The 16,049-nt window shown below is 34.5% G+C and overlaps 1 protein-coding gene across 3 annotated transcripts; it reads left to right on the forward strand.

Annotated features, from left to right (window-relative positions):
* Nucleotides 1-1,468: 1,468 nt before the first annotated feature.
* LOC110725920 (peroxiredoxin-2F, mitochondrial-like) lies at nucleotides 1,469-15,799 on the forward strand. 3 transcript variants are annotated; one of them, XM_021905386.1, is made up of 6 exons: nucleotides 1,469-1,531; nucleotides 1,568-1,827; nucleotides 1,920-1,949; nucleotides 4,287-4,445; nucleotides 14,938-15,032; nucleotides 15,182-15,799. In XM_021905386.1, the coding sequence occupies exons 2-6, from the start codon at nucleotides 1,633-1,635 to the stop codon at nucleotides 15,285-15,287; spliced, it is 585 nt and encodes a 194-aa protein (XP_021761078.1). In that variant the 5' UTR covers nucleotides 1,469-1,531; nucleotides 1,568-1,632; the 3' UTR covers nucleotides 15,288-15,799. The 3 variants fall into 3 exon arrangements, with proteins under 3 accessions (XP_021761078.1, XP_021761079.1, XP_021761077.1); XM_021905385.1 differs by having other exon boundaries at nucleotides 1,491-1,827; XM_021905387.1 differs by lacking the exons at nucleotides 14,938-15,032; nucleotides 15,182-15,799 and adding an exon at nucleotides 6,502-6,879 and having other exon boundaries at nucleotides 1,475-1,827.
* Nucleotides 15,800-16,049: the final 250 nt, after the last annotated feature.

The following is a 16,049-nucleotide window of genomic DNA, read 5'->3' on the forward strand; positions in this document are numbered from 1 at the left end:
ACTTAATTCCTAGGTCACCAGATCCTAGGGAGGGCACACTTTCCAAAAGGACCCTATAAATAGGGACATTCTTACATTTATGACGGAAGGGAAAAACACGCAATACGGGACAATACGTCACTTACTACAGAGTTGTCATTTTCAAAGAATAGACAACACTTTACCTGAGCTTGGAATCCGAGCAGATAACTTTACTTCCGCACGTTTTATTACCGAACGCTTACTAACTTAATCTTCGGAGGCGGACCACCGACCATCCGACGGTCCGTTTGCTTTGCAGGTATTGACGTCCTTTGTTGAATCCAGTCTTAGTGTTGTAACTCTCCCAAGGGACAAAAACCCCTGAAACAGTTGGGACTTAATGGAATTTATGTAATTTGGTGATTGGAATTTTCTATAATTAGTGTATTATAAAACAGGTCTAAAACATCATAACAAGTCTATCCAAAAAACAAAAAAATGAAAAAATCATTAACCAGGTCCATTCAAGTTTAAGATAGGACCCGATTTGATTTTCCAGGTCTGGACTATTCAGGCCTGGTCTCCGATCCTCCAAAAACCATGATTCCGGTTTCGGTCCATTTTGATTTTTGACCGGTGTACATCCCTACTTTTAGGATCTCAGTTGTTCCCAAATCCAATGACCTCTAAATTTGTAAACGATGCCCATACCCTTGTTGCTCCAAGTAAAGCACGCATCATGATTTGCCATAGAATAAAATTGCTTCTCCTTGTGAAATTATCAATATACTCAACCTTAACATCTTTCTCACTTAGATTAAACTTAAGCCTTTTGATACCAATTTGTTATACTGAATGTGAAAAGAACAAATAACTAATGGAATTAAAACACACAGATATACGTGGTTCATTAACAATACATAGCTTATATCTAGAGGCAGGCAAGACGAAGGCTTTATTGTATTGAGGAATTCCATAGTACATATTGATAAAGAATATCACAATGGCTAGGAAATATATCCATGAATAAGGAAATATTTTTTTTTATGTAAATCCTGAATTTGCCAAAGTATGTTTGTGCCCTAATTTAGAACTTAATAAGACAAAAATTTGAGAACACAAATCTTTTGACCTGACACTGACATGCTCGGCGGACTTCATGCGGTACTTCATGAAACCTCAATTCAAGACATATTTAACAAATATGACTCATTATTATATTTTGTTTTGAAGAATTGACATCGTATAGAATACTTCCTATTATGTGCAAGTGTGAGTAGTGTTTGATCCACATTGAAAAAAAAATGGAAATGACTTTCAATTTATAACCCGAGTGGATTACTCTTCTTATTTTCAATTGATTTTAGGATGGAATCTCATTATGAGATCTGACTTGTGGGCTTCTGGACATCTCTCTTGTGTATTTTGACTATTTTGATTTCCCATCTATTTTTGCAATAGTCCCCTTCTCAATTAGACAAACATGTAACATTTGGGCCAATCTCAAATGTCTGTTGGACCATATCTTGCTAAATCACAAGCATCACCAACCCAAAAATAGTACTTGGTAGTTTTTACAACTTCTCTTGAAAATCATCTCCTGAAAAAGCATCTCCTATTCTCCTTCCATTTCATAGCATCATCAACCGTAAAAGCTAGAAACAGAATCAAATGGCAACAATGGCGATGATGAAGAAACCAATATCTGGTGGGCTTAGAATCGCAGCATCAAGGGCTTATGCATCTCTTGCAGTGGGATCTGACATTGTCTCGGCCGCACCCAATGTTTCCCTTCCTAAGGCTTGCTCCTACGATGAAGGAGTCTCTTCCAAATTCGCCACTACACCTTTGCAAGACATTTTCAAGGTTCATTTTTACCCCTAATTTTGTTATCTTTTCGATTTCAATTTCTAATAATTATTTGGAAATGTTATTAATTTCAAGAAATTGTTTTTCAGGGGAAGAAAGTTGTCATCTTTGGCGTCCCTGTAAGTCTTCTATGATCATGACTTTTTTTTTTTTTTTTTTTTTTTTTTTAATAATGTTTTTTGTTTGGATGGTACGGAGTAATTTTTATTATGATAATTATCTCGAAAATTTAATTCCTTTTGCTTAAATTGAAAAATTGTATCCAATTTTTAGCTAGGATTATTATTCCCTCAATCTCTTTTATGTTGTTCCTGTTTGGGATTTTTTTTTTCCAAAGAGGAAATTGAATTGCTTTTATGGAAGTTGGAAGAATAATAGTATTGAATATTGATGAAAATTTAAAACGGAATAAAAAAGATAAGGCATTAATGAATATAATTGGCAATTGAGGATTTAAAGTTTTAAACAAAGAAAGAGAAGGCTAGTTGAAGATTAAATTAATGGTAGCATAATCTCTTTGTGCAGAATGAGAGAAGTATATGCAGGTGTAACTGTGTAAGAACACCTCACTTACATCAACTTTTGTGTGGCTGGCCACACTATGTGGCCGGCTAACACATGAGTAACCTCCTGACTAGGTAATCGCTGACCAACTAGCTGAGTAATCCCTGACCAACTAACCGAGTAACCCCTAACCGAGTGAGTAATCCCGACTAACCGAGTAATCTGGACCATTCTTTCAAAAAAAAAAAAAAGAAAAAAAGTGGCTGGCCACACGGTGTGGCTAGCCATATATGAAAGTTTATGTTCTTGTTACGGTATCATATCAAAACAAAATGTCTTCATAAAGATTGGTTTTTTGGCAACAACTGCAATTTAATTTCTACAAAGTACTTAATGCTGAATAAACTTTCTTCAAATGAGTGTGGTTATATTGGGATAAGGGTGATTTACGGTAATCCAATGTAAACAATCAAGGACCTTATTGTTGTAGTATAACTCAACCTTGAGAATGGCTTGTTTTTGGGATTAAGTAATCCTTTTTTGAGCTACTAAGTTATATGTACATTTGAAACTTATGGTATCAACAAGGGGGAGTAGGAGACTACAGACTGTATGAAGAATGATGTTTTGGCATGAGAAATCGAGAATTTAGCAATGATACCAAACTTAAGGATGTGTCCCTCTATTTTGAACAACTTTGCCTAATCTAAATGCCTATAGGAAAAGGTGAAATCAATGGTGCTTCTGATTTTCTCACTTATGTACTTAATGAATCTTGATACTTGCTCTGAATAGTTATCTTTATTCTGTTACAAGTATGATGGCCATTTGTCAAGGTAAAACTCTTCAAGTCTATTTAACATACAAAGGTGTGATGAGTGGTTGGATTTGATATTTTGGTCCTGTTTTAGATACTTGATGGTGTTTTTCAATAGAAAATGGTAGATAATGTTTTCAATAAAAAATGTTGGAAAGTATTTTTGGGGACCAGCAACTCTAAGAGTGCTTCTTTTCTAGTCCGTCTTCCTTTGCTAATGTCATGTTAAGGGTGGTACAATAGTGCGATATTTGGAGTCTGGCAACAATGGCAGAACCAAGAATTTTTTATCTGGGAGAGGGGGGTTTTAGAATTTTTTTTATCTCTCTTTATTGTTGCAAAGAAAACTGTAAAAGTGCTCGTGTTATTTTTCAAGGTTTACATTTTTTTTTCTTATTTAAATTTTTTTGCAGTGATATTTTATTGTCATAATAAAGGATATTTTTCAATAAATACTTATAAATTGAGATATATATTATTTTGTTCAATACTTAATGAGTAATTTTTTTTTTTATTTTTTTTTAAACTTGCTACACTACTCATTTTACCCTGCCAATGCTTTATTTCGATCACTACTATTTTTAGTGGACTTTATAAATAGTATAAAGTTAAAGTGGAGTTAATCAATAGTGTAAAAGCCAAAGTGATGCAATGTAATTAAAAAAAAAAAAAAAAAATAAAAAAAACGGAGGTAGCATTTTGTAATCAGTCACCAAAATCATTTGTATAAATCTATGTATTTAGAGTTATAGTCCTACAACAACAACAACAACAAAAACAACAAAAAGGAAACAAAACTAACGTTATGAAAAAAAATCTGAATATTAACGTTATGAAAAAAATCAGTTCACACTAGATCTAGATAGTTAGGATTACTATAAATAAAAGAAAAATTAAAAAAAAAAAAGGAAACAAAGAAAGCAACTTAAATGAAAGATGTAAATCATAATAAAAAGAAGATTTGTTGTCCCCGAACCAGCGATCTCACTCTCCATATGACCTATGTGCCTTTAAGTATACCATCACTCATCCAAAACAAGTTATGGAAACTCACCGTATTAAGTTTTAATTAAGGGGGTGACACCCCTCTTTTTACACCCTTGTGTGGCAATTCTAACATTGTAGTTATTTCCAGGGTGCGTTTACTGGAGTTTGTTCTGCTCAACATGTTCCCAGCTACAAGACTAACGTTGACAAATTCAAAGCTAAAGGGATTGAATCTATAGTTTGTGTTTCCGTAAATGATCCTTATGTGATGAATGGATGGGCTGAGAAACTAGAAGCAAAAGATGCTGTAAGTTTCTTGCAAGTCTTATGTGTTGTGTTGTTATGTAGTAATGGTTCTGAATTTATATGATGCTGTTTGTACAATACAAAATTTATGATCTATGCCCATGTTTAATGACCCTATTATAGAAAATTAACCATGGATGTTTAAAGCATGAAGTGCTATGGCAATTTGGAAAGAAGCTTAAGGCATCAAACTCGGTGTTCCTTCCAATTTTTCTTGGACTTTGGCACTTGCTTTAGAAATGCATTGATGCAATATTTAACTATATTATGAAAATAATTCATGTTTTTGGCACGAATTGAAATGTTTAGTGTCCAAATGCATGTTGGAATGTTGAATTGAAGTTTGGAGTCTTTGGACAGGAGCACTTGAGGTGATGTGAGTAGTTTGATTCTTATCATTGGTTCCCATTATAATCCCTCTGGTTTAGATTACTCACATAATTTTGAATTTTTACACTATTCACACATCCACTTTAACCATCCTTTTTATTTTATTTTATACTAATTTGTGAAAACAAAGTTTTTTTATGTTATGTTGAACTTATCTTAATGTATACTTTTTAAAAAAAAAAAACCTATTTATATATCAATAGATGATTACTGAAATTGATAGTTAAAGTTGTGCACTAGCGAGCATGTCCAGTCAAAGTAATTAGGGGGTAGTTATTTACTAGTTTTTGATTCTTGCCAAGCTCGGGATATGTTTATAAGTGAAATTCAATTTAAACTTTTGCTTACAATTTGAATGTTCAGATTTTTTTCATAATTTTTGAATATATAGATTTTAAATATGTGTAGCTAATTCAAGATTTACACATACTTTGTATTTATATGAAATCATTCTTGGAAAACTATCTAAGAGTTACTATGAATAAAATTTCCTGTAAAGAATTTAGTTTTGGAGGGAAACTAGTGCATAGAGTCATGCTACACATCCTCTTTGTTTTTATATAGGAAAAATTGCAAAGAACAATCACACATTTGCTCAGCCTACTCAAAACAAGCCAAGCTTTGGAAATTTTGGGAACAAGCCAACCTTTGCCCCGTATTTTTTCAAAACAGTCCTTTACCAGTTTTTAAAATTATTAACTGGTTTTAAAAGGTGACTTGCCACATGTCACCTTCTAATTGGTTTTTATCTTAGAATAATTATTTTGGAATTTTTTTTTAAAGAACCAACCCTCTACTCTCCTTTCTTGTTCCCCTTCCCTGCCCTTCCCCGATCCTACTGAACCAACTCCTTCTCACCGCCGCTAGGCCGCCACTTTCTCCTCTCTTGCAAATTTTTTTAGATCCGGTGGTTTGGGTTGTTTTTGGTGATAGTTGGGGTTTACTTTTGTAAGGTAAAGGTTGTTTATGGGGATGAATAAAGAGGTTTTGGGGGTGGATGAAGCTTTCAAGCTTTCATTGCTTCCTTATTCTTGTAAATCAGATTTTGTAGGAATTTCAATTAATTGAACTGCATTAGCATGAAAAATTGAATGATTTTGGTCCATTTGTTAGGTTAGATTTTTGAATCAGTTTTTTGTGGGTTAAGGTGGTTTCGGTAGTGGGGTTTTGGGTTATAAGGTGGTTTCGAAGGTTGGGGTTTCGGGTTTTAGGGAAGTTTCGGGGTAAGGGAGTAGGAAAGAGTGGTTTTTTGGGGTGGGGAAGTGAAGTGTGGTGGTTTAGGGTCAGGACGTGGGGGGTTTCAGGTCGAGCGAGGGTCAATTTGGTTCTTTGGTTCTTGGGTAGTGCTAGTGGTGTTTTCCAAGGTGGTTTCCATGGAGAAGGGTGGTGAGTGGGAGGAGAAAAAAAAAACCCTGTTAAATAGGTAGTAGGTAAAAAGACTTGTTTTGAGAAAATAGGGTGCAAAGGTTGGCTTGTCCCATAATTTTCAAAGCTTGACTTGTTTTAAGTAGATTGAGCAAAGGTGGGATTATTTTTTTCAATTTTTCCTTTTATATATAGTATACTGTAATGATGCTCGAATTTTATGTTAGCGATTCTCTAAATCCAGTGAGGAATGAGGATGAAATCTTCATGATTCACTATAATGTTTGTGCTGGTTTTACAAGGTTTGCGGTATGTTGGCCCGAACCGCGACCTGGTTCGTTCGTACCGGAACGCGGTACAGATGCATCTCGACTCAGGCTCTAGAGTCCACGAACCGATTCATAGCTTGGAAGTTAGAACTTTTCTTCCGTAGATCTGTGTATGTAAGGATTTAGTTTCATATTTATTTTAGGTTAAAAATTTGTTGATGTATGAAGATTAAGGCAGATGATGGAAGTTTTTATTTTTATTTTTTTATTTTATCTACTATTTAGTCTATTTTTATGTAGTATGGCGGCTAGGGTTTATTATTGTTGGATGGTCTTTGAGCCTTTGACCTACAACAATAATTTGGGCCTATTCTATTGGTTAATAAAAATATAGTATTAAATTTTTTTTCGTACCCAATCGTTCCAGATCCATAAAGAGTAACGTTTTACATATACGTTTTTGTACCACGTTTCGAATCGAATCCTTAACCTTTTAACTTTGGTTTGTGCTTTTAATTTGATATGATGGAAGCCAGTGGCAAACATTCATTGTGTTTCTTTCAGTTGGGAGTCATTACATCATGCTCAATCCTTACCCAATGGTCCCAACTTAGGTGGGGTCATGTTGATGTTTATAGGCACACATCTTACTATCATGTCCCATGAATTACTAGCATGTTGATTTTCTCTCCTTCTAGCACCACCATGTATGTCTACCATCATTTTTACAATCTAAAATCAGATAATTTATCACGATTGTCAAACAATATGGGATAAGTTAGGGGTATTCTTTTCTTATTTTTGGTTGATGATGGGAATCGTCCTTCGTTTGTTGTTACCACTTTCCCACCATTAATGATAAATCTCTTGAAAATTAACGGTTGGGAGAATAGTACCTTGAAAGTGAACAAAGAATAACTTCTTTTAATTATTTGGGTAAATTACATGAGCCAATATTAAAGGTGAATTGAGAAAAAAATTAGCGGTTGAAGCAACAATTTTTGGGTTTGTGTGAAGTTTTAATGGTTAAAATTGGGACAAAAAAGAGTTCGATTGGAAAGAGAAGAATGTTGAAGTGAGATTGGAAAGAATAGATGCATCCTTTTATGGCTAAAACTTTGGAAGAAATGAAAAAGGTGAAGATGGAAATAGAGTTATGAAGCTAGGTGGTTTCATAGTGCAGAATTAGATGACGAAGATAAAAGTAGTGTTTTGGAGAAAAACAAGAGTACAATTAGAAGAAAAGGCTATCACGTAGTTGGCACACGCGGGTCAATGTTGGGGAATTTGCTTACCGGGTCACAAAAGGGAACAAAATCGGACAAATTAAACACTTCAGGCGTGAACAAGATCACTTTCCGAAAGTAATATTTTGATCCTTATTATACACACCGGGTATCACGAAATTATTAGGAGATGCAACGGGAACAATCACAGCAATGTGTAGTATGTTTGTGGTCAAATGTAAGCAAAATTTGAGTAATTATGATGATGAAAATTGGAGTTTTCAAAATGGTTTTAAAAGAAAAATAATAAATTTCTTGAATTAATTTTCATCATATGTTTCCGAACATTTATATATCCAAGAAAATAAACAAGCCAACAAATAAGATAACTGTCACTCAATGCACAACCTGCGCCTGAATCGGGCGACGGTTTCGCCGTGCCTGTGAAACTTGAACCCTCACGCACCTAGGTGGTGGTGGCCTTACCGGGTGTGAAACCAAATTTCAGAAAAATTATCCTCGTGCTCGGCAATAATTAAACAAGTTCCTAAATTGAAATTTACCTTTGATGATTAAACAAGTTCCTAATTATCAAAAAAGAAAGTTAATCTTATTGAACCGAAGACCTAATGTCTTATTGGGTGTTAAGTTAAGACTCCTTCATTGGTAATTAGTTCTAATCCCAAATTGATTGTCATCCTATTATTCACATCTCTAGCTAATGCCTCACTCCAATATGCCTTGACTTACCATTATACACTTGTTTAGGTGCCTTAGCTAAAGTTCATTATTATCGCAGTGTATCACAATTAGCGATATTGGCTTTTGTGACAAATGAATCTCATGCATTAAATCTCTTAACCAATGTAATGCTATGAACTCCGATGTCATTGTAGAATCTGCAATGCAAGTTTGCTTCTTAGATGTCCATAAAATGGCACCTCCCTCATATAGGAATGCCCATCCACTCGTTGATGAATTATCTCTATTTGAGATCCAACTTGTATCTTGAATATCCTTCAACAACCGAAAGATACCCACTATAGCTCTAACCATAATCCTTGGTTTTCTTCGAGTACTTCAACAAACGACGAACCGCTTGTCAATGTAGCATACTAGGATTACTAGTGAACCAAAAGCGATATGCGGCCTAGTATTTGTCATGGCATGCATCAAACAATTTATAACTCGAGTATATTTCAGTTGTGAAACTGCATTACGTTCATTGGGTATCAACTTTGTGCTAGGTTCCATAGGTGTTTAATAAAGAAAGGTGAAACTTTTTGTTAACATTGAATTTCTAGAGCACTCTCTCAATGTAATGAGATTTTGACAAGTTCAACTTCCTTTTTTCTCTCTTTATTCTTATGCCCAAGATGACATTCGCTTCTCCCATATCTTTCATGGAAAATTGAGAACTAAGGAAGGATTTTGTCATTTCAACTTGTGACAAATCCATTCTAAAGATCAACATCTCATCTAAATATAGAAAACTTATGACACCTCGATCGTTGTCATCAAATTTGCTATACACACGTTTGTAAAAATTGTTCAATTTAAAACCATTAAACAACACAACCTCGTCAAACTTTTGATGCCATTGCTTAGGTGCTTGTTTTAGCCCATATAGTAATTTAATAAACTTACAAACTTTTTTCTCTTGGCCTTTAACAACAAACCCTTCTGGTTGTCGCATATAAACCTCTTATTCTAGATCTCTATTCAAGAACGCTGTCTTGACATCCATTTGATGGATCACTAGATTTTTAATTGCCGCAAGTGCAATCAACAATCTAATAGTTAGTTGAGTTTCTAGCTACCTCTGCATATGTATCAAAATAATCAATACCAGACTTTTGCGTTAAACCTTGTGCCACTAACCGAGCTTTGAACTTTTTAATAATTCCATCAACCCTCAATTTCTTTTAGAAGATCCATTTGCACCCTATTGGTTTAAAATTAGGCGGTAAATTGGCTAACACCCAAGTGTTGTTTCTCATGATGGATTCCATTTCATCATTAATTGCTTATTTCCAATTTGAAGCATCTGGAGACTTCATAGCCTCTTCATAAGTTAAAGGATTATCTTCCACATTAAAAATCATCCCTTGATCTTTCAACCAAGTACTCCCTCCGTTTTTTTTAAATGCATCACTTCCCTTTTATGGGTGTTTTTTTTAAAATGCATCACTTCCTTATTTGGAAACTTTATACTATATTTTATCATTTCTCTCTCTTACTTTAAACCCCACTTAAATTATTTTATCATTTCTCTCTCCTCTATGGTCCCCACTTATATAATAAAAATATCTACTCTCCCTCACATTCTTTCTCTTTCATGGTCCCCATCTTACTTATGCTATAATAAATTATTCATCCACTCCTAATATTATATTACCCTTCTAAAACTCCGCGCATCACCAAGTGATGCATATAAAAAAAAAACGGAGGGAGTACACATGAAAATCCGGACTAAAGGATTTTTCTTTTCTTGCCCTCTTACTTATCCTAGGTTATGATGATGATGTAGATGCCTCTTTTAAATGAGTTTGATCATCTACCTCTTAAAACGTGATCAAAATTTTAAGATTCGGTATTTGGAGTAACATCCTTTGGTCTAGGAATTGACGAAAATTTATTTTCATTAAACAATGCATCCCTAGACTCTATGGTGGTATGAACAGACCAATAGCCATTTTGTTTTATTGCATAGAGCCTATAGGATGTGCTATGTTCAACATATCCTATAAAAATGTATTCCACTCCTCTTTCACTTAACTTTTTACGTTTTAGGCTCCAGCACTTTTATAATTGCCCTACAACCCCAAACTTTGAGATGACCCAAGTTTGATTTCCTTTTATAGTAGCTCATATGGGGTAATATCCTTCCCTTTCATGGGTACACTATTTAATACATAATAAGTCGTTAAAACGGCTTCCCTTTTATACTATAGCTCATGTGGGGTTACATCTTTCCCTTTCATGGGAACACGATTTAATACGTAATAAGCCGTTAAAACGGCTTCACCCCAAAATCCATCACTTAAACCCGAATAGGACAAAATAGAATTAACCATTTCTTCTAGTGTCCTATTCTTCCTTTCCGCTACACCATTTTATTGTGGTGTATATGTCGCGGTAGTTTCATGTACTAAACCTACTCTCGGAAATAACTTGGATTATAGTATTCGCCTCCTTTATCGGTTCTTAAGCTTTTGATCTTTCTATTAGTTTGCAATTCTACTCGATTTTAAATTTTGTCTAGGGCTTCATCTTAAGAAAATAACTAATAAACATAACAAAATCTTGAAAAATTATTAATGAATGTTACCAAATATTTCTTATTCCCCCTAAAGGTTTGTTGTGAAAATCACATAAGTCACTATGCACTGAATCAAGCAAGGAAGTATTTTTCTCAACAACATTAAGAATTGGTGTCCTTGTGATTTTTTTTAACATGCATGTCTTGCACTTCTCTAACATGGGTATCAAATCATGCTTAAATATAACATATAACTTTTTATAAGTAACATGACCAAGTCTTAAATGCCATAGAGAAGAATTGTCATTCACAACATACACACGATCTTTAAAAGCATTAAAAATACTTAAACATAACGTCACACAAATATCCAAGTCTTACAATTTGACCACCTTTAGACAAAATAAACTTATCCGACTCAAAAACCATTTTAAATCCTAATCGATTCAAGATCGCACCGGGTATAAGATTTTTCCTAACTTCGGGAGCAAATAACACATTTTTAAATAAGACATTTTCCCAACCTAAACACTAGCTCATATAGAAAATCATTCCACTTGCTTAGCACCTTAGCGATAGGCATTACCCATGTAGAAAATCATTCCAGCATCAACCTCCATGAATGTCATGAATAATCTATCTTTGCATACATGTCTCGATGCGCCCTACCACGAACAATTAGCCTGTACACAATTGATTTAAGAAATCATACACACTAATCCATAAATGAATTAAATGAAATTAATGCATAAGAGTTACCTTGTTTGTCTTGGGATCGTTTAGCATTGCCTTTCCTACCTTGAGACTTTTTCTTGCCCAATCTCTTCTTCGAGATTGCACAATCCTTCTTAAAATGACCGGGTTTACTATCACCACTCACTTTAGGCTTTTTGCCCTTTTGTTTGTTTGAGTCATATCCTCTCTTCCTCTCATTGTACTTTCCATCCTCCGCCATGTTAACAGTGGTAGAACTAGGATTTATCTCCTTTAGTCTTTCTTAAATCCAGTTTTCTTTTTCAATCCGAATGTGGGAACTTTATCCCTCATGATTAATATTATCTTTTCTAAGCTTTAATTTATCCTTAACATCTTACTAGAGGAAGACAAGTTGTTTATTATAGAAGAAACTATAAAGTTCTCATCAAGATTAATTTCATGTTGCCTAAGACTCTCTAAAATCCTTTAAACCTCGTGATATTATTCCATGACCGGCCAACTGACAACAAACTTATAATTTTTAAATTTACTAACAAGGAATTTCTTGCTAGATGCATCCCGAGCCATATATTTAGACTTTAAGTCATCCTAAAGCATTTTAGTGGAATAATGAAACAAATAAATATCAAACAACTCATTTGACATACCATTAAGGGTGTGCCCACGACAAATGTAGTCATCATTCTCCCACTTGCTCCGTTTCCTAGTATCTCCCAATGTCTCGTTTTCCTCCTCCATTGGCTTTGGGTTTGTGAGAATAGATGCCACTCTAAAAGATGTCAACAGAAGTTGCATCTTTTTTTTTTTTTTTTTGCCATCTTTGAAAGTCTACACCTTCAAACTTGTCTAATTTCTGAAAGTTTGTTGTCAATTCTTTCATTGTTGTCATCTTTGCAGGAAAATATTACTTTGGATTGTTTAGAAATTAGCTTACTGGGTTACAAAAATGGATCCGAGGCGTGAACAAGATCACTTTCCCAAAGTAATATTTCGACCCTTAGTATACACACCGGGCATCACGAAATTACTAGGAGATACAATGAATACTATCACAACAATGTGTAGTATGTTTATGATCTAATGTAAGCAAAATTTGAGTAATTATGATGATGAAAACTGGAGTTTGCAAAATGGTGTTGAGAGAAAATCAGAAAATTAATAACCTGATTTTTTTGTTGAATTAATTTTCATCATATGTTTCATGAACATATATATATCAAAGCAAATAAACAAGCCAACGAAGAAGATTACTGTCACTCATTGCACAACCTAATGGTTCACCCTAACGGGCGAGTGAGTGCTGTGAAACTCGAAACCTCACGCGCCCGGTTGGGTGGTGGTGGCCCTACCGGGTGGTGAAACCCAATTTCAGAAAATCATTCTCGCCCCCAAGAGGCAGTGGTGGCCCGACCAGATGGTTGCTCTGCTCAATTTCTTCGCTGCTCTTCGGTCGAACGGCTTATTTGCCGTCCTCTTTCACTCGTGCCTTGCCGGGCGTAGCTAGCCCTAACCGGGCTGCTTTCTCTCTTCCCTCTAAACCAAGGTAATTTGCTTCAAATTCTTGTTTAATCAATATACAATACCATAATCTAAGTTAATTAATTAAACAACATGAATTTTGCTTACAATACTCTAAATTATTCAACGGTCAATACCGTAAAATTCTTAATCAATGCTGGAAAAGAGAGCAAGGTTTCATCTTACAAAAAAAAATTGTTTGGTTTTAACTTACCAGAAATCTTTTAAAAGGTTGTTTCTCACAATAAGATCTATATAAAAGGTTGTTTTAACAAATTTTCCAAAATCAATTAAGCTTTATATTCACTATTCTATTAGTATAATTAGCTAGGAGTCTTAATGTCATACGCTACTAACCAACTTCCCGACACAAGCACTTCAATGCATTACTTCCAAATGATATTGGTGTCTAGTACATTGATTAGAACCTAACAATGATACTTTTTATCTTCTTTTTCTATATTTCATGCAATTTCTGCCGAATTTGCTGGATTTTTAATTGTTAAGAGTTCTTATGCTGTAAGGTTTTCTCACTAGCATATGAGTACAGAAAAAGGACTATAAAAGACTAGTTATAACTGTATTGCTAGATTAGAGTTGCATGATATTCATATGATCTCATTGCATATTTGTTGTTTTCGCTAATTTGAAATTTGGTGGTTAGAAAACCCTCTAATTTACAATGCATACAATTTATCTATATTATTTATATATTAAAAGGCGTTCCTAAAGAAGTTTAAGTGTCACATGGCGCTCTTCCCATTTAATCCGATTTACACCTCTATGTCTAATAATATGATTTTTACAAGATTTGAACCAGCAACCTCAAGTTTAAACTCCAACGTGTTAGCCACTAAGCTACTACCATATTACATGTCATTTTGTAAAAATTAAATATTAATAAAGATTATTATTGTGGACAATTTGCAGTAACTCAGGGCATCGCCCGGGCCTAACACTAGTTGAGTTTTGATAGAGTGTGTTCTAAGTGAGCTAAGCAGGGATGTAATGACATTAGATGAGTGTAGCAGTATTTGCAAAGATGCACATGCTGAACTGGGGATTTAGAGTTTATTAAATAGATGAGTATGTTTAAATGGATGTGTGGAAAAGCCTTAATTATATAATTGATGGTATTCAAATTGAGGATATTTAAATCAAGGTTGGAGTTTAAAAAGCCTTAATTGAATAATTGATGGTATTCAAATTGAGGATATTTAAATCAAGGTTGGAGTTTAAGTGTTGAGGATAAAAAAAAAAGGACAATCAGCATTGGTTTGGACATGTGTGACAGCGACTAGTATATGCTGTGGTAAAGAAAGTGGAGAGTTGGGATTATGGGGACTTCAGAAGAAGCCTAGAATGGCCAATGATGACTTTGATGGGGAGAGTGAATAAGAATAACCTTTGTAGACAAGCAGAAGTTATGAGTTTTTGGTTCATTCAGCCAACCCCATCCTTTTAGGATAAAGACTTTTTTGTTGTGCTGGTGGTGGTGATGTTAGTGACTAGTGAATGTGTTCTTAAAATTCAATTTGTATCTTTTCCGGGTTTCAACGAGTCAGGATTATGAGGAATTTACTAAAATTCATTGTACTGGTGGATTGAGCTTCCTTTTTTTTGTTTATGATGATGATGATGATGATGATGATGATGATGATAATGACGATGACGATTGATGATGATGATGATTGTGTTCATAGTGCCATGTTATAATCAGTTATTTGTTAATGTTTATTTTTCCAGATTGAATTTTATGGGGACTTTGATGCAAGCTTTCACAAGAGCTTGGACTTGACAATAGACCTCTCTGCTGCTTTGCTTGGAACTCGCTCTCACAGGTAACAAATCTTTGACTTCTCTTATTCTCTGATTGTTCATGGGAACTGACAATGGCATTAAGAAGGTTATTAGCTGACCCACTTTAGTACATTTGCCTTGACTTCCTGTTCTCACCGATCATCTGTGTGGTTTTGCTGTGTACGCGCAGATGGTCAGCTTATGTGGAGGATGGGAAAGTTAAGATTTTTAATGTCGAAAAAGCTCCATCTGAGTTCAAAGTCTCTGGCGGCGATCATATGCTTGCTCAGATCTGAATGTGTTTGGATTCATCTTGTGCTCTTAAAAGTCTAAATAAGTTGCAATAATGTAATTATGCAACATTAAGTTTTTTCACTGTAACTCAGTAGGACGTTACAAATACAATTTTCCGATGTTGCTTAGTTTGCAGTTTGCGGGTTTGGTTGGTCTGTTTGGGGTAGTTTGTTATGAATATGGTCAATGTTGCCCATGATCCTCATGTTGCAGGAGATTAATTAGATCTTTCACTTTGATGTGGATAAATTAGTGAGTGCTGAGAGGATCCTTGGCTTGGATCCTTCACTTTGATGTAGATAACTTAGTGATAATTCTGCTCGCTTTGCTAATGCACAGCGATGCAGCAGAGAGGCTCCAATGTTCCATGTCTAGTGAAGACGACAATCTTTACGGCTTTTGGATTAGATGGTGATAAAGGACAATAATGTAGATAAATTTTACATTTAATTTGTAAAATAAAGTGTTACAATGTGGTAACTTTACTCTTTCCCCTTAAATATTTTTTTTACAAGTTTCCCATTCTCCATTCTCTGCCACCCATGGATGTTTTTTCGGTTGTAATGAAATTTTGTTTAATATAAAGAGTTACTTGATTGACGTGAATTTTGTTAAATTAATATATTTTTCTTTTGGTGAAGATGTTAAATTAAATATAAGTGTTGCACTAAAAACTACAAATAATAAGTACTCCTTCCGTATTTTTAAGGGAAATATTTCTGTGGACAGATATACTAATGTACGGAGTAAAACTTAAACTAATG

This window comes from Chenopodium quinoa, unplaced genomic scaffold (genome assembly GCF_001683475.1).
Source record: "Chenopodium quinoa cultivar QQ74 unplaced genomic scaffold, ASM168347v1, whole genome shotgun sequence".
Classification (NCBI taxonomy): Eukaryota; Viridiplantae; Streptophyta; class Magnoliopsida; order Caryophyllales; family Amaranthaceae; genus Chenopodium; species Chenopodium quinoa.

Bases quoted from the DNA above. Each gene is read 5' to 3' on its own strand.
- LOC110725920 (XM_021905386.1), top strand. From the start codon at position 1,633: ATGGCAACAATGGCGATGATGAAGAAACCAATATCTGGTGGGCTTAGA. The intron at 1,950-4,286 runs GTAAGTCTTCTA...AGTTATTTCCAG, and splicing joins TTGTCATCTTTGGCGTCCCT to GGTGCGTTTACTGGAGTTTG. The intron at 4,446-14,937 runs GTAAGTTTCTTG...TTATTTTTCCAG, and splicing joins AACTAGAAGCAAAAGATGCT to ATTGAATTTTATGGGGACTT.